This window comes from Leptopilina heterotoma, unplaced genomic scaffold, assembly GCF_015476425.1.
Source record: "Leptopilina heterotoma isolate Lh14 unplaced genomic scaffold, ASM1547642v1 Lhet_51, whole genome shotgun sequence".
NCBI classification, from domain to species: domain Eukaryota; kingdom Metazoa; phylum Arthropoda; class Insecta; order Hymenoptera; family Figitidae; genus Leptopilina; species Leptopilina heterotoma.
The window spans coordinates 650,751-674,590 of record NW_025111110.1 but is presented as its reverse complement, the minus strand read 5'-3'; the positions used below and the strand labels follow the sequence as shown (position 1 = coordinate 674,590).

At 23.0% G+C, this 23,840-nt stretch overlaps 3 protein-coding genes across 3 annotated transcripts; 2 read left to right on the top strand and 1 right to left on the bottom strand.

The window, feature by feature from the left end:
• The first annotated feature begins 117 nt into the window (after positions 1–117).
• Positions 118–7,043, top strand: LOC122507774 (UDP-glucuronic acid decarboxylase 1). Its single transcript, XM_043620675.1, has 6 exons — positions 118–313; positions 2,454–3,035; positions 3,680–3,793; positions 4,025–4,345; positions 6,236–6,638; positions 6,753–7,043. The coding sequence occupies exons 1-5, from the start codon at positions 253–255 to the stop codon at positions 6,499–6,501; spliced, it is 1,344 nt and encodes a 447-aa protein (XP_043476610.1). The 5' UTR covers positions 118–252; the 3' UTR covers positions 6,502–6,638; positions 6,753–7,043.
• LOC122507773 (WW domain-binding protein 11) lies at positions 6,913–14,272 on the bottom strand. The gene is made up of 7 exons (XM_043620674.1): positions 14,052–14,272; positions 13,662–13,787; positions 11,592–11,689; positions 11,240–11,411; positions 10,857–11,110; positions 10,141–10,633; positions 6,913–7,475 (listed from the first exon to the last, which is right to left on the bottom strand). Exons 1-7 carry the CDS (start codon positions 14,113–14,115, stop codon positions 7,039–7,041), a joined length of 1,644 nt encoding a protein of 547 aa, XP_043476609.1. The 5' UTR covers positions 14,116–14,272; the 3' UTR covers positions 6,913–7,038.
• Positions 14,273–14,683: 411 nt separating this feature from the next.
• On the top strand, positions 14,684–22,951 carry LOC122507795 (ras association domain-containing protein 8). The gene is made up of 11 exons (XM_043620702.1): positions 14,684–14,702; positions 14,950–15,076; positions 15,500–15,610; positions 18,106–18,408; positions 18,805–18,925; positions 19,036–19,271; positions 19,548–19,709; positions 19,848–19,964; positions 20,098–20,237; positions 21,748–22,055; positions 22,174–22,951. Exons 2-11 carry the CDS (start codon positions 15,005–15,007, stop codon positions 22,272–22,274), a joined length of 1,671 nt encoding a protein of 556 aa, XP_043476637.1. The 5' UTR covers positions 14,684–14,702; positions 14,950–15,004; the 3' UTR covers positions 22,275–22,951.
• Positions 22,952–23,840: the final 889 nt, after the last annotated feature.

Here is a 23,840-nt window from a genome sequence, read left to right as displayed (position 1 = left end):
TCCCTATGTGATGAATGCATGTAAATTTAGGTAAAACGGTGTAAAAATTAGAAGAAAAAAGTAACCCAACCCTGATAATGCGCGTAGTGCGCGTAAAAAGAGTGGGGGGAGAGAATAAAGAGGTTATGTTTTCGGGATCACTGACTGTCACTGACATTGACTGATACATAGTATAAGTTTTATTCTACGTTTAAAAAAAATTATAATAAAGTAATTACTCGATTTTAAGAGAAAGATGAAATATAAGAAAGAATGGTTATGACTCAACGCAGAATGAGACAAATAGCAATATTTATAATATGCTTAATATTGAGTGAGTATTTTACATTTTTAAATAAATGTTTACCGATTTAAAAGTCTCATTATTGTTTGTCTATTTATTATTATCGTCACCTTTGTAACTATAGGTACATATATATTGTTTCTGCAAAATAATTTAAATTTATTACTTAATCATTATTAAATGAATAAACATGAATTTCAAATTATAAAAAGTATTTAATATTTTTATATTGTGAAAAATCATGACATATGTTTTCAAGTAAATATTTTTAACTTTTTGTGATAAATTATAAAAAGTAATTACTACTTTCGCAAATGAAGTTATTTAAATTCACATAATGTAATGGAATATATAGCGCGAAAATACTACAGTTTTAAATCGCATGAATTTGCACTATTTTTAGATTAACATTAAATTGAATTTTTTATGCAACATAATAAAAATAATCGATTCACGGTGTCATCGCTGCAAATTTCCACGTGTATTTTATTTTTAAAGATTATAAAACTATTCAACTTTTTAATCTGACTAACAAAAATCGAAAAAAATTAATGTAGGTGAAGTTCACAATGTTTATAATAAAAGATTCATTAGAAAAAATTTTTTTTCTGTTTAAATGTTTGGCTGAAATATAAAAATTCTTCGCAAAAATTCAATTCTGTTCAAAAATTTAAAAAAATTCTCGTCAAAATTTCAATTATTTTTAGAAATAATAAAATTCTTCTCCGAAATTCAATTATTTTCAAAAATTTTAATTATTTAATTAAAAAAACATTTAATTATTTAAATAGGTAGAATAATAAAAATTTCAGAAATTCAATTTTTTACAAATTTTTTTATAAATTTCTTCGCAATAATTCAATTATTTTCATAAATAATAAAATTTTTACAGGGATTCAATTATTTTCGAAAATAATAAAATGCATTTTAGGAATTCAATTATGTTCATAAATAACAAAACTCATTGCAGAATTTCAATTATTTTTAATATACAATTTTAAGCAAATTCCTCGAAAAATGTAATTATTCTTAAAAATTTTATTAAAATTCGTCGAAAAAATTAATTTATTTAAAAATTTGTTGATAAAACTATTTATGAAATTTGAATTTTAAGAAACATTCAATTATTCAATAAATTATTTTTTTGCATTACAAATTATTGCAGAAATTTAATTATGTTCAAAAATAATAAAATTCTTCTTAGGGATTCAATTATTTTCACAAATAATAAAACTGTTCGCAGAATTTCAAATATTTTTAATACAATTTTATAACAAATTTCAACTATTTTCACAAATTAGTGAAACTCATCGCAAAATTTTAATTATTTTTAATAGATTTTTAATCGAATTTCTCGAAGAATCTAATTATTCTTAAAAATTTTATTAAAATTCTTCGAGAGAATTTAATTATTTAAAAATTTGTTAATAAAATTCTTTATGAGAATTAAATTTTACGAAGCATTCAATTATTTAATAAATTTTTTTTATATTTAAATAATTGAATTCTCGTAGAATTTTCTAATAAAAATAGATTTAAAAATGAATTTCAGTTTAAATTTTAGATAATAATTAAATTTTAAAAGCAATATAGCGGGAATTTTTAGAAATAATTGAATTTTGAAATTAATTTTTTTGGAAAAGTTTAATTGAATTTTTTTTATATTCTTTGAAGTTTTTATTTTCTTATGTATATTCTCATTGAAGAATTTACGAATAATTGAAATTCGTAAAATTGAATATTATAAACAAATGGTTTTTAAAATTGAGAAAGAACTTTTTCGAAAATTAATTGCTCTAAAGAAGAGTTTTAGTTAAAAATTCTTAAAAATAATAATTGAATTGAAATGATGAAAATAATTTTGAAGAAGTACAATATTTTTATATAAAATAATTATTTTATCACTCAGTCATTTTTAATTATTATAAAACATGAAGAAATCGATTACTCCGAGTCTTCGACTCGGAGCAATCGATATCTTCATGTTTTATAACAAAATACTTTTGTAAGTTGTTTAATTTAAAAAAGGTTTGAATTTGAAATCTTTGAATTTCTTAATTCCTATGGTAAATTCTGTTCCAAAAAATATAGTTAATAGTTAATTTATTGATTATTAATTAATTAATTATTTATTTATTAATTGTTAATTAACCATAATTTATTTTTTCAGTTCTAGGTCTGTACAAATCGATTGTCACTACAGAGAATGAAAGAAGTTTCTTCGCACCATTTCGTAATCAAAATCAGAGCAACAATGAAAAAATTTATACCAATCGTAGATCAGATGTCGTATACGAAACGAGAGATTTTTCGAATGGAAATATTAAAGAGCTTCAAGCGGCACAGGAGAAAATAAAAATTCTCGAGAAGAAATTAAAAGAAATGGAAACTGTGATTAATAATCAAGTGCATAAAAGTTTCCCAGTAGTTAAATTTTTGAATTACAAGAATCGTAAACGTGTCCTGGTAACAGGTGGTGCTGGATTTGTGGGATCACATTTAGTTGATCGTCTAATGATTGCCGGACATGAGGTCATTGTCGTTGATAATTTTTTTACCGGTAGAAAACGAAACGTTGAACATTGGGTAGGCCATGAAAATTTTGAAATGGTGCATCACGATATTATCAGGCCTCTTTATCTCGAGGTTGAGGAAATTTATCATCTCGCTAGTCCGGCTAGTCCACCTCATTATATGCGAAATCCCGTGAAAACAATTAAGACTAATACTTTAGGAACAATTAATATGCTTGGTGAGTGGAGAATTTTGTTATTTATTATTAATTTTATTAATTCAGAGTTGCCACCAAATTTGACTTTGTTTTCCCTGATTTCCAAATGGAAAAATGGACCTTTTCTCTGAAACCTATTACAAAAAAATTCAAGATAAATTCATTTATAATAAACGATGAGTTTTAGAAACAAAAATTTGATTTAAAAACTTTAAGAATGTCTTCTATTTTAAAAGTAAAATTAATTACTGTGTTTAAATTCTCTATTATTTTAAGAAGTTTGAATAAAATTCTTTTAAAAATACAATTATAATTCCCAAGAATTGAACGAAATATTTGTAATAAAAAATATTTTCATTAATTACTGATTACAGTAAAAATTAAAAACTTAAATTTTACATTTAGAAACTTTATAATTAATTTTCTTTTTTGATAATGAGACAAACTTATTGTAATAAAAATTTAATTTGAAGAAGAAATAAATAAATTTTGTTCATTTGAGCATTAAAAACTTAGGAGACATGATTTCCCAGACATGTGGCAACCCTTGTAATTGTTATTTGCAAAATATAATAAAATAAAAATTATCAAAACTGTAAATAAATAAATTTTAATAATCGATTAATATTACCTAATTAATAATTAATTTAATTTTCGCATAATAGGTCTTGCGAAGAGAGTTGGTGCTCGTGTTTTAATAGCCAGCACTTCTGAAGTTTATGGCGATCCAACTCAACATCCTCAAACGGAAACCTACTGGGGCAATGTTAATCCCATTGGTAATATTTTATTCCATAATATTCTAATTTTTTAACTTTAAAAATTTAAACTTTAAAAATTTTCAATTATGTAGATGAAATTAAATTTTCAATTAATTATTTTTTTTTTTTTTGAAATAATTGTTTCAATAAACAAATAAATCGTTTAAAATTTCAATTAATATTTTTAATATTTCAAATATTTGTGAAATTAGTAGCAGACAAATTTTGTTATTAATATTTTTTTTGTAGGACCCAGAGCTTGTTACGATGAAGGAAAGCGAATTGCGGAAACATTGAGTTACGCTTACATGAGACAGGAAGGAGTTGATATTCGAATTGCTCGAATTTTTAATACTTTCGGTCCACGAATGCACATGAACGACGGAAGAGTCGTTTCAAATTTTATACTCCAAGCGTTACAAAATGATTCAATAACAATTTATGGCAATGGAAAGCAAACAAGATCGTTTCAATATGTCTCCGATTTGGTCGATGGTTTAATGGCTTTAATGGCCTCGAATTACAGTTTGCCCGTTAATCTCGGAAATCCCGTTGAACACACAATAGAAGGTAAGGAAAAAACAATTCACAAAAAGATACAATAAGACAAATCTAACGAGAAACAAAATTTTACCTCCAGATTATATTACTTTTCTCCCCTTTTTTCTTCTGACTTATTCTGATTCAATTGAAGTGAACATTTATTAGAAATTTGAATTCTATTTAGAAATGAATATTTCCATTATTCTTTATTTATCTATTAATTTAATCATTTATATTAAACTAGCAAATGTTACGCGCGCGTAACGTGATGTTCAATTTATTATTATTATGGAAATTACAGAATTTTTAAATTTCAAATATGAATTTTTGAATAATTTCAGATTCAATCTTTAGAAAATTCAAATATTAACTAATAAATTATTCATATTTATTAATTTCAAAAAATTTTAATAAACTTCCACGCAAGAATTCAATTATTTTTAAAAATAATAACATTGTTCGTAAGAAATTAATTATATTTATAAATAGTAAAATTTTTTGCAAACTTTCAATTATTTTTTAACAAAATTTTAATAAAATTTCACGAACGAATACAATTATTTTCTAAAATTTTAATAAATCCTTCGAAACAATTCAATTATTTTTTTAAATAGTAAAATCTTTGCAAAAAATCAATTATACTAAAAAAAATTTCACGAAAGAATTCAATTTTTTTCTTAATTCGTTATAAAATTTTTCAAAAGAATTCAATTATTTTCTAAAATTTTAATAAATCTTTCGAAACAATTCAATTATATTCATAAATAGTAAAATTGTTTCCAAAAATTCAATTATTTTTAATACAATTTTAATAAAATTCCATGAAAGAATTCAATTTTTTTTAAACATATATTTCGAAAAAATTCAATTATTTTTATACAAATTTCACGAAAGAATTAAATTTGGTTCTTAATTCGTTATAAAATTCTTATCAAAAATTCAATTATTTTCTCGAATTTTATTAAATTCTTCGAAAAAATTAAATTCTATTTATAAATAGTAAAATTCTTTGCAAAAATTCAATTATTTTCAAACATATTTCACGAAAGGAATCAATTTTTTTCTTAATTCGTTATAAAATCTTTGAAAAAATTCAATTATTTTCAAAAAAATTTCACGAAACAATGAACTTTTTTTCATAATTTTTCAATTATATTTATAAATTTAGTAAAATTCTTTCCCAAAATTCAATTATTTTTAATACAATTTTTATAAAATTCCATTAAAGAATTCAATTTTTTTAAACATATTTTTCGAGAAAATTTAATTATTTTTAAAAATTTTAATACATTCTTCGAAAAAATTCAATTATATTTATAAATAGTAAAATTCTTTTCAAAAATTAAATTATTTTCAAACAATTTTTACGAAGGAATTCAATTTTTTTCTTAATTCGTTATAAAATTTTTATAAATCTAATTATTTTCAATAATTTTAATAAATCCTTCGAAACAATTCAATTATTATTTATAAATAGTAAAATTCTTTGCAAAAATTTAATTATATTTATAAATAGTAAAATTCTTTTCCAAGATTAAATTATTTTTAATACAATTTTAATAAAATTCCATTAAAGAATTCAATTTTTTTAACTACATAATTCGTTATTAAATCTTTGAAAATCTAATTATTTTCTAAAATTTTAATAAATAATTATTTTCTAAAAATTTTAATAAAATTCAATAATTATTTTCCTAAATAATAGAATTCTTGAAAGAAATTGAATTATGTATTATCAAATTTTTTGATAAAATTCTTTGCAATAATTCGATGATTTTCAAAACATTAATTTTAAAATTGAAACAGAAAAATTATTTCAAAAGTTAAGAAACAAAAAAGCAAACAACAACTAACTTTAAACTGCGAACAGATTACTGGAATACAACGATTATTAATATCGATTAAATTTTATTCTAGAATTTGCTGTGTTCATCAAGGATTTAATAGGAGGTACAAGTACAATTGTTGAACTTGCCGCACTCGAAGACGATCCCCAGCGTCGAAAACCGGATATTTCACGTGCAAAGAAATATTTAAATTGGGAGCCAAAAGTACCGTTAACTGTTGGCCTAAAGAAAACCATAGCATATTTCGCGAAGGAATTGCAAAAAACAAAACGCCATCAAAAGAATTTAAAGCAGCCTACATTTAAAAATGATCATGATATAATTGAACATTTATAGAATCAAATTAGTTTAAAAAAAAAATAACAATTTTTCCTCATCAAAATGTCGATTACGAGAAAATAATTATAATTCATGACCACAATGTGCCAAATATATTTTCAATTTTCGAGATTTTTCTATTTTTATATTATTAGGTGAGTGAATTGTTCTGTAAATTTATTATAAATTTAATTTACTAAAATGTTTAATTAACAATAATGTTAATTTAATTCAGTTATTATTATAATAAAAAATCTTTTCAATTTCAGATTCAGAATTGGTCGAGTTTATGGTATCTGCCCGTTTTTCGTAATCAAGAAAAGAAATTAATATTCTAGATGTTTATAATAGGTAATTTAATTATTAACTAAATGTTGAGATTTTGTTTTAAAAATTTATAAATGTGAGAATGAAAGAGAATATGAGAAATGTTTTTTAAAATGTTTATTTAAGTGTTGCATTCTTATATATAATAACTTAACTAGTGTTCTTTTCTTTTTGAAATTCAACAAGTACATAAGGATTCTATGTACTTAAATAAAAAGCAAATTGTCTTTAAAGTAAGCCTTCCATTTCTTGCATAAATTGCATATAAGCGTCGTCCTTGGTTTTTGGCGGTACAATTTTTGATGGTTGCATCTCGGGGAATTTCTCCGGTAACCTAAGCACAGTGACGACTTTCTTTTTGTCGTCACGCTTGACACGCAAGGATGTTGGCAAAAATCTTGTGACATCAGCAGCCAAATTTCGTATTTGCGGTTTGGCTTCTATTGTCGTTGTACTCTTGCCGTCCTTATCCTTTCGATTTATCAATTGCGGCGCTGCGGACAATACATTTGGCGTCTTTGACGCCACTGAACTCGAATTGTTTTGCTGTTGCAATTGATTGCCAGCGACTCCACTCAAATTTGACATTTGCATTGGTGGAGGTGGCATGCGTGGCATACTCGGTGGTCCAGGTCGTAATAAGCGTGGTACACCAGGCGGTGGTCCTAATTAAAGGTAAATTTTTTTTGGATTATTTATATTTAATTAACCGAGTTCTCTTATTTTAGAAATTCAGGCCTCGGATAGAACGAATTTTTGGACTTTTTTTTTACTACAGTAAAACCTGTCGACATGCAACTCGATTTTTAAAATTTTATTACAGTAAACAATTCTTAAAAAATAATACAAAAATAATTACTGGATGGAATCACTAAGTTTTAAATTCTTGACAACTTTTTTTGTAATTTAATTTTGTAATATTTTTACAATATTTTGGAACTAAGTGAAAATAATTCTTGTTGTACATTATTGATTGCAAAAAAATTTAAAATAGCGTTGCATTCAAACAGGTTCGACTGTATTTTTTCAAAATAGACGACTTTTTTGGACTTATTTTTAAAAAATAAGACTTTTTTCACTTTTCTTCCAAATATTGCAAAAAATACCACTTTTTTGGGATAAAATGCGATTGATTTTAATTTTTATAGTGTTAAAAATAATTATTTTTCAATAGTCAAATCTTTAAAAAATTATTTTTAAATCATTTTTTTAAGATAATTAAATTTTCAAAATATTTAATTAAAAACATTTTAAAGAATTGAAATTTTGTGAAATTTTATTCGAAAGAATTGATTTTGTTTCACAAAATCAATTATTTTGAATAAAATTTTACAAAATTAAAATATTTGATTCTAAAATTTTGAATAATTTTAATTGTAAATTTAAAAATAAAATTGAAAAATAATTGAATTCTCAAAAATTTTAATGAAAAATCTTCAATGAAAATTTGCAAACAAAAATTAATGGAAATGAGCTTCAACAAAATTGTATTAGAATAATTTTAAAATAAATTCTTAAATTTTTCAACATTACAATTTTTTTAAAATTCAATTATTTTCAACGTTTTCAATTAAGTATCTCCGAAAATCCAAATATTTACAAATAACAACATTAAAGTATTTCTAAGAAGGTGATTTTTATAATTCTTCAAAAAAAAAATGGATTATTTTTCAAATTGTTCAAAAATTCTTTTAAGAAATTCAATTGTTTTCGAAAAATTACATTAGAATATTTTTAAAAAACTTATTCTTAGAATTTTGTTATCATAATTTTTTTAAAATTCAATTATTTTAAAAAAAGTAAATTTATCTGTTTGAAAAATCTAAATTCTTAGATTTTATTATTAAAATTTTGTCAAAATAACGTATTTTCAAATTTGCAATTATAATTCTTCAAAAAATTGATTATATTTTTAAATTGTCTAAAAATTCATTTACGAAATTCAATTCTTTTCAAAAAATTACATTACAACAGTTTTAAAATAATTATTCCTAGAAGTTTGCAATCAAAATTCTTATAAAATTCAATTATTTAAAAAAAAGTAAATTTGTTGAAAAATCTAAATTCTCAGATTAGTAATTATAATTCTTCAAAAAATTGATTTTTTCTTTAAATTGTCCAAAAATTCTTTTACGAAATTCAATTATTTTCGAAAAATTATATTACAACAGTTTTAAAATAATTATTCCTAGAAGTTTGCAATAAAAATTCTTTTAAAATTCAATTATTTTAAAAAAAGGAAAATTTATTGAAAAATCTGAATTCTTAGATTTTATTATTAAAATTTTGCAAAACTACGTATTTTCAAATTTGCAATTATAATTCTTCAAAAAATTGCTTATTTTTTCAAAACTGACCAAGAATTCTTTTTAAAAATTCAATTATTTTCGAAAAATTACATTATAATATTTTTAAAAAACTTATACTTAGAATTTTGTTATCCTAACTTTTTTAATATTCAATTATTTCAAAAAATAAATTAATCGTTTTAAAAAATCTAAACCTTTAGACTTTATCATTAAAATTTTGGAAAAATCCTATATTTTTATATATTTGTAAATAAAGTTCTTCAAAAACTTGATTATTTTTTAATATTTTACAAAAATTCTTTTAGAAAAAGGAATTATTTAAAAAAAATTTACTGAATATCAATTATTTGAATATTTATATTAAAAAATCAATTATCTTTCAGAAATTATTTAAAAATATTTTTTTAATAACCCTAATAACTTTGAAAAACTATGAAGAATTACTGTAACATTTACTGTATAAAATTGAATCTTTGTATTTAATAATTGTATAAATAATTGAATTTTCGTAGAAGTTTAGAAAAATTATTTAAAATAATTGATTTGGAGAAGGAGATTATGTAGTTAAAAATTGTAGAAAATAATTGAAAACCGTAAGGTTCAAAAAATTTCGAGCGTTCAAATTTCAAAAATTACTGACTTCAATAAAAATCGAGAACATAAATTTAACAATTTCAAACTTTAAAAACAATCTTTTAATACACGACGCAATATTCTAATAAAATTTTGATTCGAAAAAAAATTAATTTCGTTCACTTGAACGTTCAAATTTTTTGGGGACATGAAAATTAAGTAAAAATATATTTTTACTTTTAATAAATAAAAATAATTTGCTTTTAATAAATAAAAATAATTTAGTTTTAATAAATGGAAATAATTTACTTTTAATAAATAAAAATAATTTACTTTTAATAAATAAAAATAATTTAATAAATAAAAAGAATTTACTTTTAATAAATAAAAAAAATTTCCTTTTAATAAATAAAAATAATTTACTTTTAATAAACAAAAATAAAAATACCTGGCGGAAGTCGAAGTCCGTGACGAGGTGGCGGAGGTGGAGGCATTCTAAGATGTATAGGCGGCGGGGGAGGTCGGAATAGTAAGGGTGGCGGCGGCGGTAGACCCATAAGTGGCATTGCTGGATGAGACATTGCAGGATGATTTAATACTGACGAATGATCCGTTGATTTACCACTGGATTCATGATCGTTATCAGCATTTCCAGAATTTTTACCCGTTTTCTCTGAATCGCCATCCTTCAACAATGATAGACGAACATTTAAATCTTGCGCCCGTTCAGTTTCCCGTTTCTTGTGAACCACCTCCATTTCCCTCATAAATTGATCAATATCTTGTCCTGCCATTGCCAACATTTTTTGCTGAAGGCTCGTTGGCTTTACTTTCGACACATCTTTATCAAGATCCTTATCCTTCTCGTAATCGTGTTTCGATTTACCTCCTCTCTCATCGGCAAAGCGAATTGTCTTCGATTTGTAACTTGATTCCTTCGTCTGGAAAATTGCAAAATTTTCTTCTTCTTGAGATTTTATTTTACTTTCTTTTATAATTTAATTCTTTATTAATAGTAGATTAATATAAATCGTAAATTATCTAAAATTATTAATTAGAAGATCTAAATTCTAAAATCTAAGTCGATTATCCAAAATCTTATTAATTTTTTCTTTAGCAAACAAAATTAGTTTTGATTAAAGTAAAATATTTGCAAAATGCTACCTTCTCGGGAATATCATCGTCGTCGCTGTCGAGTTCAACGGGCGGATAAGGCGGAACACCTGGAGCTTCTTTATTGGGAGATAAAGTGGGAATAACTGGAGCTAAAGAGTACGCACTTGTTTTTTTCAAAATACTCGTGGGTACGGGAATATTCATTAATGGATGATGGGTCATGACTAAATGAGGATGAGTTGAATATAAATGAGGTGGTGGTTGTGGTAGATCCGGTAAAGGAATTTGCGACGTCAAGGAACCTGAAAAACGAACTTTCGTTACTTTTAAATTCAATTAAAATTTACAATTTCCGCATTTTGAAAATGAAAAAGTAAATAATTATTTAATTTATAATTCAATTAAATTCATCAGTAATGAAAAAAATTTACCCGGATACATTCGAGAAATATCATTTACAGCGGTTGGTAAAGGAATTTCATCAACTTGTACTTGTTGAGCGTGTCTAACTGCTTCGAAATATGTTAATAAATCCGTTCTTCGTCGTTCATATTGAATTAATTGTTCCTTCAGATCTGTCCATTTTTCTTGATCATCCTTAGCCTTGGAAAAGAAAATAATTTTGCTTTTACACTTTTCGTTAAACTAATAGTCTAAAATATTCGAAAACAATATTAAATAAAATGTATAGTAAAATGTTTTTACATTTTATATATTTACTAAAATGTAAATATAGTAAAATATTTAAAACAATTTTGTGGCTGCAATTTTTGAGATACTTACATACATTTTCAAGACACGATCTAATGTTTCCTTTAATTTTTTTCTCTTATCTTTTAATACTTTTTCATTTAGTGGAGGAGGCTGCATAACGTTATATTCTACAAGCAGTGGAATTAAAAGAATTAAGACAAATATTTTTATATTTTTCAGGGTTGCCACGCTTTTACTCTTTTCAAATTCCCTGACTTTTCCAGGTTATAAAAATAGGAATTTTTCCAGGTTTTTAAAACGAAAATTATTCTTTTTTAAGTCAAGTTTTATTAAATAATTTTTGAAGAAGTTCTTTGTGAATTTTCAAATTGTTTTGTTTACAATTTAATTTTATGAAATTTCGATTATTCTGACATTCTTCAATTAAATATATTAGAAATTAAAAACTTCAAATCATTAAAAAAATTCCATTAAACTTAATGACAAAAATTAATTCTATACAATTCTTAATTAAAAGTATAAAAAGTTCAAATTCTCAAAGATTTTAATTTGAAATTCATTTTTAAATCAATATTTATTAGAAAATTCTACGAGAATTCAATTATTTAACTGTAAAAATAAATATTTTATTAAATAATTGAATGTAATACTTAAATTCTAATAAATAAATTGTAGAAAAGCTTCTTAAAATAATTGAATTTCTTTGATAAATTTTAATAAAATTTTTAAGAATAATTACATTTTTTGAGGAATTTCATTAAAATTGTTTTAAAAATAATTGAAATTCAACATTGAGTTTTTTTATTTACGAAAATAATTTAATCCAGGTAAAAACTGTTATTATTTATGAAAATAATTTGTAAATAATTTTTAATATTTGTAAATATAATTGAATTTTTTCGAAGAATTTATTAAAATTTTAGAAAATAATTGAATTTTTGATAAGAATTTTATAACGAATTAAGAAAAAAATTTAATTCTTTCGTGAAATTTGTTTAGAAATAATTGAATTTTTTCGAAATATATGGTTAAAAAAAATTGAATTCTTTCATGAAATTTTATTAAAATTATATTGAATTTTTTCGAAGAATTTATTAAATTTTTAGAATATAATTCAATTCTTTTGAAAAATTTTATAACGAATTAAGAAAAAAAGTTAATTCTTTAGTTGAATTTTTTTAAAAATAATTGAATTTTTTGAAAGAATTTTACTATGTATTTAAAAAAAATTATTTAAAAAAATTTTGATTGAATTATTTCGAAGGATTTGTTAAAATTTTAGAAAATAATAGTATTCGTTCGTGAAATTTTATTAAAATTTTGTTTAAAAGTAATTGAAAGTTTGAAAAAAATTGTACTATTTACAAATATAAATTATTTCTTACGAACAGAGTTTATGTTACGAACAATTATTTATGAAAATAATTAAATGTTTGCGTTGAATTTTATTAAAAATTTTTTAACTAATTGAATTCTTTTAGGAATTTTTATTAAAGTAGTAGATATTAAAAATCATTGAATTGAGGAACGTTTTTGAAAATAATTAAAATTTTGCCAAGAATTTTATTAAAATTTTTTAAAATAAAATTTAATTTCTGAGAAGAATTTTACTACTTTTGAAAATAATTGAATTTCTGCAATAATTTGTAATTGCTTTAAAATTCAATTTGTTATAGTGGTTTTAACTAAAATTCTTCTATAAATCTATTATTTTTAATAATCGATTAAATATATTATTAAAAAATTTAACTAATTTCACAAGAATTTTAGTTTTAAAATTTTTTTTTAAATCTAAGTTTTTTTATATTTCTAATTAAATTCATTTAAAATTAAAATTTTACAAAATTTTAAATCAAAATCTTTTGAAATTCATCTACTTATAAAAATTGTAAACGCAACTCTTTTAAAATTAAATTAATTTTGAAATATTTCAGTGAAATTAGATTTCAAGAATAAACAGAATAACTTTAGAAAACAACAATTTTCTAGGATTTCGATCTGAATTCCCTGAATTTTCCAGGTTTTTTCAAGATTTATAAAATTCCCTGACGTTCCCAGGTTTTCCAGGTTGCGTAGCAACCCTGCATTTTTATATTGAAGTAGATGGAAAAATTATTAAATAACAATAATATTACAAACCCATTTGATCAATTTTCTCCATCTCTTCAATAATTTGAGTGGGATCTTTTCCCTTAAGAACAGCAGCTCTTACTAATTGTCTTTGCTTCTTATTTTTCTTTAATTCTTTCTTCCGAGCCTCTTTTCCTGTAAATTTTTGTTAGTGACATTTATATTAATATTCTAATACACTTTAAATTTACAAATAAAAACACTGAACCTAACCTCTAAAATGAATTGTTATGCTCCGAAAAATCGAATTTTGATTGAAATTTATCGAGTAAAGAAATAAACTTATAATTGAAAGAAAGGTCCTCTTTTACTTATAATCTATGTTTCTACGTAATATAACATTTACTTATTTTTATAACAAGTTTTAATAATTAATAAATTAATATTAAAAATACATACGTGCTTGATCAGTGGGGTTCATATATTTCCCACTTTTCGTGGTATTTATTGAACGTCGACCCATTTTGTAAGTATATTATTGTTTAAAAACAATAAGGAAAATATTATTTTATACAATTTTTAGCATAAAAAAATTAAATTTACAATAAATTCATAATTTACAGTAATGACAGTGATCTGCGGTGATCATTGACAGGGAGAGAAACATACTGCTTTTGCATATGTTCGTTTAGGGCTGGGTAGCAAGAAAGTATAATTTGTTGCGTTCTACGCAAAAGATACGTTTTCATTTTCAAGAAGTAAAAATTTAACAAAAAATATAAAAAAAACAGTTGTCTAGACTATTTTATTCCGAAAGAAAAATAATTAAAAATTAGAAATAACGTAAATTCCAAATTTTTCATTTACATCGATTAATTAATTAATATTAAATTAAATAAGCTTCCTCCCGTTACCATAGTAACCAAAATGGATTCTCAACGCATGTAAACACGTCATAAGCTCCAAAAACAAACAATTTTTCATAAAAATCAGCCCATTTTTTTGTACAAATTTTCCCCTTTTTGCATTTGCAGAGGTTATGGAACACAGAAAATTAAAGATTGTCGATATGGAGGATAATTTAATAAAATAACTGCAAATAGTGATAAGGTGAGAGTTTTTCTCACATAAATTATAAAAATATATTGAGAACACTTGATATTTCTATCCTTTTGAATCACAGTGATTTTATTAATTCATCACGTATGTAAAAAATTATTTATATTAAATGACATATAAGTATATCAAGTATATTTATAAATGACCATAAAGAAGAATCACAATAAATAGAAAATTTAATTGAAATTATACGTTAAATTTGCAATAAGAGAGAATTCACAAGTATCTCGTGATACAGGACAATAAGAAAATAACATTAGTAGAAAAAGACATGCCAAGGAATTTATGATGCAATGGAGTTAAAGGTGTGGGTTGAGGGTATTCAACGTATTGTTTGTGGTGTCACAGAAACAACGACTTGTCAGGTAAATTATTAAATTTATTTCAAATTGTTAAAAACAAAAAACAGAATATTTTTTTTTTTTTTGAATTTCCGAAGTTTAAAACGTTTGTCAATCGTATATTTTCTATATGGCACGAGTGACATTCAACAGTTTTTATTCAAAGTGGGAAGTAGATGTATTATAAGTTATTGATTAAAGCGAAAACATTTGACTTTAAAGTATTGGAATTTTTATATTTTCATTTTTAATCTTGTCATACGTGTAAATTAGTGTAAAATCGAAAAAGTTTTGCTCCTTTTTAATTCTTCTATTCAATTTAAAAAAAATGTCATTATTTTTGGAATGAATTAAAAAATAATTACTATGAGAAAAAGAGTTACATAGTTCGATTAGAAATGTGGAAATGAGGTTTATTTGATGTTTATTTGGAATATCTCTTTCCAGGATGTTGTTTATGCACTTGCACATGCAACAGCACAAACTGGACGGTTCACCTTGATTGAACGTTGGCGAACGAGCGAAAGGCTTCTCGCTCCTTATGAAAACCCTCTAAAGGTGGGCAATTATCTATATATTAGAATATTTATGGAACTAGGTACTTATTTAGTACTCTATTAAGCAACAAATAATAATAGGCGTTTTGTATCGGAAACTATCGAAATGACAAGGTTCACTGGTCATTGTTTCATTACAACTCGATTTCAATACTTATTAATAATTTCATTAATAAACCAATATCACTAATACTTTTCATAATTATCGATTTTAATTACCGTTGTCGTTTTTAATATATAAATTTATAACTATAATTATTTAATTATAGTTAATAATTTAAATAAATTTAATTATTACTAAAACAAATTGAATTTTGAAGCAATTACAAATGATTGCAGAAATTCAATTGTTTTCAAAAGTAGTAAAATTCTTCTCAGAAATTCAATTATTATCAAAAATTTTCATAAAATTCTTGGCAAAATTTTAATTATTTTCCAAAAATTTCATCAATTCAATGATTTTTAATATCTGTTACTTTAATTAAAATTCCTAAAAGAATTCAATTAGTTAAAAAAAAATTTCATAAATTTCTACGCAAACATTTAATTATTTTCATAAATAATAACATTGTTCGTAAGAAATTAATTATATTTATAAATATGTAGTAACATTTTTTGCAAAATTTCAATTACTTTTGAACAAAATTTTAATAAAATTTCACGAACGAATACTATTACTTTCTAAAGTTTTAATAAATCCTTCGAAACAATTCAATTATTTTTTTAAATAGTACAATTCTTTCCAAAAATTCAATTATTTTCAAACAATTTCACGAAGGAATTCAATCTTTTTCTTAATTCGTTATAAACTCTTCAAAAGAATTCAATTATTTTCTAAAATTTTAATGAATTCTTCAAAGAAATTTAATTATATTTATAAATACATAGTAAAATTCTTTCCAAAAATTCAATTATTTTCAATACAATTTTTATAAAATTCCATTAAAGAGTTTAATTTTTTTTAAACATACTTTTCTAAAAAATTCAATTATTTAAAAAAATTTCACGAAAGAATTAAATTTTTTTCTTAATTCGTTATAGAATTTTTCAAAAAGAATTCAATTATTTTCTAAAATTTTAATAAATTCTTCCAAAAAAATTCAATTATATTTATAAATATTAAAAATTATTTACAAATTATTTTCATAAATATAATAAAATTTTTTACAGAGATTCAATTATTTTCATAAGTAATAAAACTCAATGCTGAATTTCAATTATTTTTAATACAATTTTAATGGAATTCCTCGAAAAATGTAATTATTCTGAAAAATTTTATTAAAATTTATAAAAGAAATTCAATTATTTTAAGAAGGTTCTTTTTACAATTTATTTGTTAAAATTTATGTATTATTTTCAATACATTTTTAATTTAAATTGTTTAAAGAATAAAATTATTTTCAAAAATTTTAATGAAATTCTTTGCGCAACAATTCAATTTTTTCCAAAATAATTTTAATAAAATTCTTCGCAGAAATCCAATTATGTTTAAAAATTTACAAAAATTCTCGTCAAAATTTCAATTATCTTTATAAATAATAAAATTTTTCTACGAAATTCAATTATTTTCAATACTTTTAATAAAATTCTTGCCAGAATTTCAATTATTTTTAATACAATTTTCATTAAATTTCTCGAAAAATGCATTTATTATTAAAAAATTTATTAAAAGTTGTCAAGAAAATTCAATTATTTAAAAATTTGTTGATAAAATAATTCTTTATGAAAATTCAATTTTAAAAAACATTCAATTGTTTAATAAAATATTTATTTTTATAGTTAAATAATTGAATTCTCGTAGAATTTTCTAAATAAATATTGATTTGAAAATGAATTTCAAATTAAAATCTTTGAAAATTTGAACTTTTCATACTTTTAATTAAGAATTCTATAGAATTAATTTTTCTCAATAAGTTTAATGGAATTTTTTTTAATTATTTGAAGTTTTTAATTTCTAATATATTTAATTGAAGAATGTCAGAATAATCGAAATTTCGTAAAATTAAATTGTAAACCAAAGAATTTGAAAATTCACAAAGAACTTCTTCTAAAATTATTAAAAAAAATATTACGGTTGAAAAGTCTAGAAATGAATAATCGTAACAATGAAAATAATTTTTGAAGAAGTTACAGTAACAAAGTAGCAAGTTTTAATTATAATAATATTTTATAATAATATTCTTATGTTATTGAATTTAAAATTTTTGAATTTATCTTAATTTCTATAAAAAAATAATGATTAAATATTTATTTAAAAATGAAGTTATTGATGTTTTCGGATAATTTTCGTTTTAAAAACCTGGAAAAATTCCGTTTTTTAATGTGGAAAAGTCAGGGAATTTGAAAAGAGCAAAAGTGTAGCAACTCTGTTTTAAGAAACTTTGGAATTTAAAAAAAGTAATTAAAAATTAATTATTGATGAATAGTAATTGTTTTAGTACATAGTCCAGTTTTCTCAAATTACTAATTTCCTTTTTCTTTTTTGGTTTCGTAAAGATTTTGATGAAATGGGGAGAATATGCGTCCGAGGTTCAATTGATATTGAAGCGATCTACCCCGGAATCGAATAAAGCACCAGGTCCTTCGGGTACAAGATTAGTTCATGGAAGTAGGCCAAGCGGATTACCTAGTTCCTTGGGAGATCAATCACTCAATCCCTATGAAGATGCTAAATATAGCCCGACTAATCCAGTCCAAGAGTTCGACGATGTACAAGACGGCCTAGAAAGAAATCGAGATATTAGAAAGTCGTTAACCTTTAGTGGCCTTCATGGAAACACGTCGGAAAACACGTCTGAGGTATTGTTTTCTTTTTTTTTCTATTTTTTCTTTCAATTTTTCCTATTTTTAGCTATTTTCTATGTCAACAATTTTCTTTTATTTACTTTCTATCGCGACAAGATTTCTATGTCAATTTCATGATTCTTGTGTGAATTTTGAAATTTTTTTTTAAATTCACATTTAATTTTTCTAATAAATAATTAACTAGGTTCGAGTTTCAATAAATATTGTAATAAATAATTAACTAGACTGGAGTTTCAATAAATATTATTTATACAATTTTTAACTAGGCTAGAGTTTCAATAAATATTGTAATAAATAATTAAGTAGGCTGGAGTTTTAATAACTATTATAATAATTAATTAACTAGGCTACAATTTCAATAAATACAATTAAATAATCGACTATTTTCAGGTACAAATGGAAAATGTTGCCATAATTCAGCCTACACCGCAATTAAAGTCAAAAGACTTTAATATGCGGAAAATATCTCAAAAAACTGCTCAATCTCCAACGAGAACAACAGCCTCTGAATGTAAATATTAATTTTGAAATAGTAACGAATTGATTAATAATTGAAAATATTGTCATTACATTAAATAATTTTATTGTTGATTGTAAATTGTTTTTTTTTCTATTTTGCAGCCATTTACATGTCTCAGAAAAAGGTTCGAGAAGTACCACCTTATAGGGATCCACCGGGTCCCAGTTCTCCGCCTTTGAGGACATTACCCCCGTATCGTGACCCACCACCACCAAATTTCAGTAGTCCGGGAAGATCTCAAGGTGTTTCCGGCGCAAAAGGCAGCAGTCCAAGACTATACAAAGAGGATCAATTGTCTTCTAATATAGCAGTAAAATCTAAAAAGAATCTTAATCAGGTAATAGTTTATTTTTTTTTTTATGATATAAATCAATATTAATATTCTTTTCAAATTCTTACGAACAAAGAAATTCGTAAATAAATGTAATAGAAAATTTTAAAATAGTGAATCAGAATATGCTTCAGGGTTAGGGAAAAACTCAAAATTTTGTCTAGAAATCAGGGCTATAAAAATAAAAGAAAATGAAAAGAAAGTTCACTGAATTTAAAAAAGAATTGTAAAACTAGAACTTTATGAAACAAATGAATAAAAATTTAATATTAATGATTCTAGGAGTTTCAAGAAAGTAGAAGCCCAAGTCAAAATATGAACCAAGTAACAGGACAATCACAAAATGCGGCTGGCACCGCGTACAGTCAAAGATATGTTGAGCTTATTAGGCTAGTCAATAGACAAAAGGACACACTCAATTCACAGCAAGCAGATATGACAAAGGTGATTTTTTTATCAAAAATTATTTGAATATAATTGACAGAAGACTTTTTTTTAAAATGCAATAATTGTAAAAATATCAAATAAATATAGTAAACTGTTGTTTGGTGAACAAATTTTTTAAAATAAAATTACTTTTAGTATGATGCGGAAATACTTTACTGGGAGACCAAAAATAGGGAACAAATGCATCAAATGGATTTTATTGCTCAGGAAGTAAGCCGCCTTGAGACTGCTGGTCGTAAAATTGAGGAACAGGTGTGTAAGGGAAAAGAGACGGTTTTTTTTCTTTTACTATGGAAAAAACAGTTAATATCCTCCAAATTTTGAATTGAATAACAATTTTTAATTTCTTTTTAATTTTTCTCGTTCTCTCTTTCTTTGAATATAGTTGAAAGAATTAGCACACGTAGAGGAGGAAAACGAAATCGTTAAGCAGCAGGAGAAAACTCTCAAATCAGAAATAACGCTCTTGAGATCAAAATTGGCGAATTGTGAAACGGAACTTCTTCAGTGCAAGAACAAAATTAGGTACATTTTGTATTAATATTTCACATTTATGTTGTTTCAATTTAAAAAACTAATCAGGGTTGTCACAGGTCAGGGAATTTTGGAAAAGTTACAAATGATTCCAGAAATTCAATTATTTTCAAACATGTTTTAAAAATTCTCGTCAAAATTACAATTATCTTTATAAATAATAAAATTCTTCTTCGAAATTCAATTATTTTTTGAAAATTTTTAATAAAGTTCTTGGCAAAATTTCACAGGAATGCAATTATTTACAAAATTTTTAATAAATTTCTTCGAAATTCGAATTCGAATTCAATTATTTAAAATACAAAATTTCATAAATATTTTTCGAAAAATATCAAATATTTAAGAAGATTTTTATAAAATTCGTCGCAAGAATTCAATTATTTAAAAAAAATTTAACCAAGTACTATTCAAGAATTCAATTATTTTTATAAATAATAAAATTCTTCACCTAAATTCAAATATTTTTATAAACTTGAATAAAATTCGTTGCAAGAATTCAATTATTTACAAATTTTGTTATAAATTTCTTCGCAATAATTTAATTATTTTTGTAAATAATAAAACTGTTCTCAGGAATTTTATTATTTTCATAAAATAATAAAATTCATCGCAGGATTTTAATTATTTTTGATACAATTTTAATCGAATTCCTCGAAAAATGTAATTTATTCTTAAAAATTTGATTAAAATTCGTGAAAAGAATTCAATTATTTAAAAATTTGTTGATAAAATTCTTTATGAGAATTCAATTGTAACAAATATTCAATTATTCAATAAATTATTTATTTTTTAATTTAAATAATTGAATTCTTCTAGAATTTTCTAATAAAAATTGATTTAAAAATGAATTACCGAATAATCGATTCATTATTTAAAAAAATAATTGAATTCTTGCAACGAATTTTGTTACATTTTTTTAAAAATAATTGAATTTTTTGAGAAATTTTACTATACTTGTAAAAATAATTGAATTCTTGCAAAGGATTTTATTAGGACAAATTTTTATTTTTTTTATTTTTGAAAAATTTTATGGTAATTTAAATTATTACAAAACATGTTTTGTAATAATATTCTTATAAGTTATTGAATTTCAAAAAGATTTGAATATGAATGTTTTGAAGAATTTTAATTCCTACGGAAAAATAATAATGATTAAATATTTATTTAAAAAAAAGTTACTGATCTTTTCGAATAATTTTACAATTAAAGAAATTTGTAAATGTAATAGAACATTTTTTTGAGTATCTAATAATTTTTAGGGTCAGGAAAAAAGTGAAAATTTTGTCTGGAAATCAGGGAAAAGTCAAGGAAATATAAAATTAAATATTTGTCGCAATATTTAGAAGAAAAACTAATAAATTTACTGTAATTTATTAATTTTTAAAAAATTTTTATTCTCATTGTAATAGTAAAAAAATTCATCGAAATGAAGTTTATTTTTAATATTTAATTATAATTTTGAAATTATGTAATAATAATGATATTCTTTCTTTTTTGACAGATTGGTAATGGAAGAACTGGTAATAGAGCAACACAATATCAGTCGCAAGACCGATGAACATCAAATGTTGGAGCGCAAAATGATAAGCGAAGTTGAACATTTGCAAAGTGAAGTCGAGCAAATAAAACGCTCGGCGGAATTATCGACGCAATGCGCTGAATCGTTGAAAATGGAAGTTGCCAGTTTGGAATCTGCGATTGGGGAGAAAAAATTACAGGTCGAACGATTAGTGGCCGACATGAAGGAAGCGAATTTACAGAGTTTAACTGTTGGTCCCCAGGACGAGCAGGTTAAACATCTTTTGGAAGGTAATTTTCCTTTTTAATAATTATTTAATAAAATACTGAAAATTAAATTGAAATAAATTCCAAAGAAATATTTGTTCTTACCGTCTTTTAAAATCAACAACGAAATTTTAATTTTTAGGCGCACAGCGACCAGGCAGTACACGAAAAATGATAGGATCTCCAAGACAATTAGAAACTGCAGTGCCTACTAGCAAAAATCCTCACGGTGTGTGGGTATAAAAATAATAATCGAATCAAATGATCTCCGCGATGAAATTAAGTAATCGCTAGAAACAAAGTGCTCTTCAATACACCCGATATTAATTTATAAAATAATTTCTTCGTAAGTAGAATTCTTAAGCAAAATTTTAATCTATTATTAAGACAGAAAAAAGGGCAACCTAACTTAATTTTAATCTCTTCCTATATTTAACTTAATTTTTCCCTCCACTTCTTCGGTGTGAATTTTTTTTAACCAATTTCCCAAAAAAAGGAAAACAAACGTACTTATCAAATTTTTAACAATTCACATTGTTTTATAAAGCATCACTTTCTTCTCTCCTAGATAATTTATTTTTTAAGAAAATATTCTTCTTTTAAAAAAAATGTCTTTCGTCCTAAAATATCCCAAAAAGACTGAAAAAAAATTTTATTAGAAAATATTAAAAAAAAAAAAAAATACAATTTTCCTACACGAATAGCATATATTCTAAGGAGTCCATTTTCATATCATAAGTCAATTTTCCTAGTATATTTTAAGGAAATAAAAGAAAAGAAGGGAATCATCTTGACTGCAAGACAAATAAAAAAAAGAACCACTTTTTATTCATCTTCGAAGTGATGAGATGAATATTTTTAAGTGTTTTTCCGTAATATTTTGGTTTAATATTACCGATTTTTATTGTTGTAAAAAAGAATAGAAAACTTGAAATGAATGGAAAGTCAAAGAATTGTGAATTCTTTCATGAAGCAAGTACTTATTTTTGTGTGTGTGTGTACTTCTGCTTTAAAATAAGTACACTGCCATTATCGTTATTTCATTATAACATTGTCATTTATAATTAGAGCACGTTATATTATTTTTTATTACAATCTGTATATAATTATAAATCGATTATATCGAAGTTAATTTTTGTTAGGAGATTAGGTTTTGAAAATTTTTGATATTCCATTCGATGCTTTTATTCTATGTGCCTATTTTTACAAAGAAAAAACTAATTTTTAATATATTAAAAATTATAATTATTGAAAATTTTTAAATATTTATGAAATTAAAATTAATGAAATTTTAATTAACGAAATTTTAATTATAATCATAGTGGTATATTTATTTCGTTTATTGCACGAATTTAAAAAAAAATACTTTTATCCAAATTAGTTTTTAAAACTGTTACCAAATTAAATAATTTATTTGGTAGAAAACTAATTTAAAAAAAAACTTTTCGAAAGTTTTTTTATTTAAATATATATTTTTTAAATCTGATAGGTATTTTGATAGAACTTAAAAAATGTATAACTTCTTTTACGAATTTTTAAAATTTATCCTATTTTAAATAGGATAATAATTATCTTAGGTATTTTTTTAAATATGTAAATTACTAAATGAATTTTTTTTTTTAAAAATAATTCCTGATTGACTTAAAATAATTAATTTCGACTAAAATCGAATGAACTCTTTACCGAATTCATGTGTAAATGCTGCAATGTGTAAGATATAGTTATTATATATAAATTATAATTAATAAGAAAATTGAGAAACAACTGTTTCAACATCGAGCTTATCGTTATATATATTATAAAATTGAC

Bases quoted from the DNA above. Each gene is read 5' to 3' on its own strand.
- LOC122507774 (XM_043620675.1), top strand. From the start codon at position 253: ATGGTTATGACTCAACGCAGAATGAGACAAATAGCAATATTTATAATA. The intron at 3,036-3,679 runs GTGAGTGGAGAA...TTCGCATAATAG, and splicing joins AGGAACAATTAATATGCTTG to GTCTTGCGAAGAGAGTTGGT. The intron at 4,346-6,235 runs GTAAGGAAAAAA...ATTTTATTCTAG, and splicing joins CGTTGAACACACAATAGAAG to AATTTGCTGTGTTCATCAAG.
- LOC122507773 (XM_043620674.1), bottom strand. From the start codon at position 14,115: ATGGGTCGACGTTCAATAAATACCACGAAAAGTGGGAAATATATGAAC. The intron at 11,690-13,661 runs GTTTGTAATATT...CACTGCTTGTAG, and splicing joins GGAGAAAATTGATCAAATGG to AATATAACGTTATGCAGCCT. The intron at 10,634-10,856 runs GTAGCATTTTGC...GCAATTTTCCAG, and splicing joins ACGATGATATTCCCGAGAAG to ACGAAGGAATCAAGTTACAA.
- LOC122507795 (XM_043620702.1), top strand. From the start codon at position 15,005: ATGGAGTTAAAGGTGTGGGTTGAGGGTATTCAACGTATTGTTTGTGGT. The intron at 15,611-18,105 runs GTGGGCAATTAT...GGTTTCGTAAAG, and splicing joins CTTATGAAAACCCTCTAAAG to ATTTTGATGAAATGGGGAGA. The intron at 19,965-20,097 runs GTGTGTAAGGGA...CTTTGAATATAG, and splicing joins GTCGTAAAATTGAGGAACAG to TTGAAAGAATTAGCACACGT.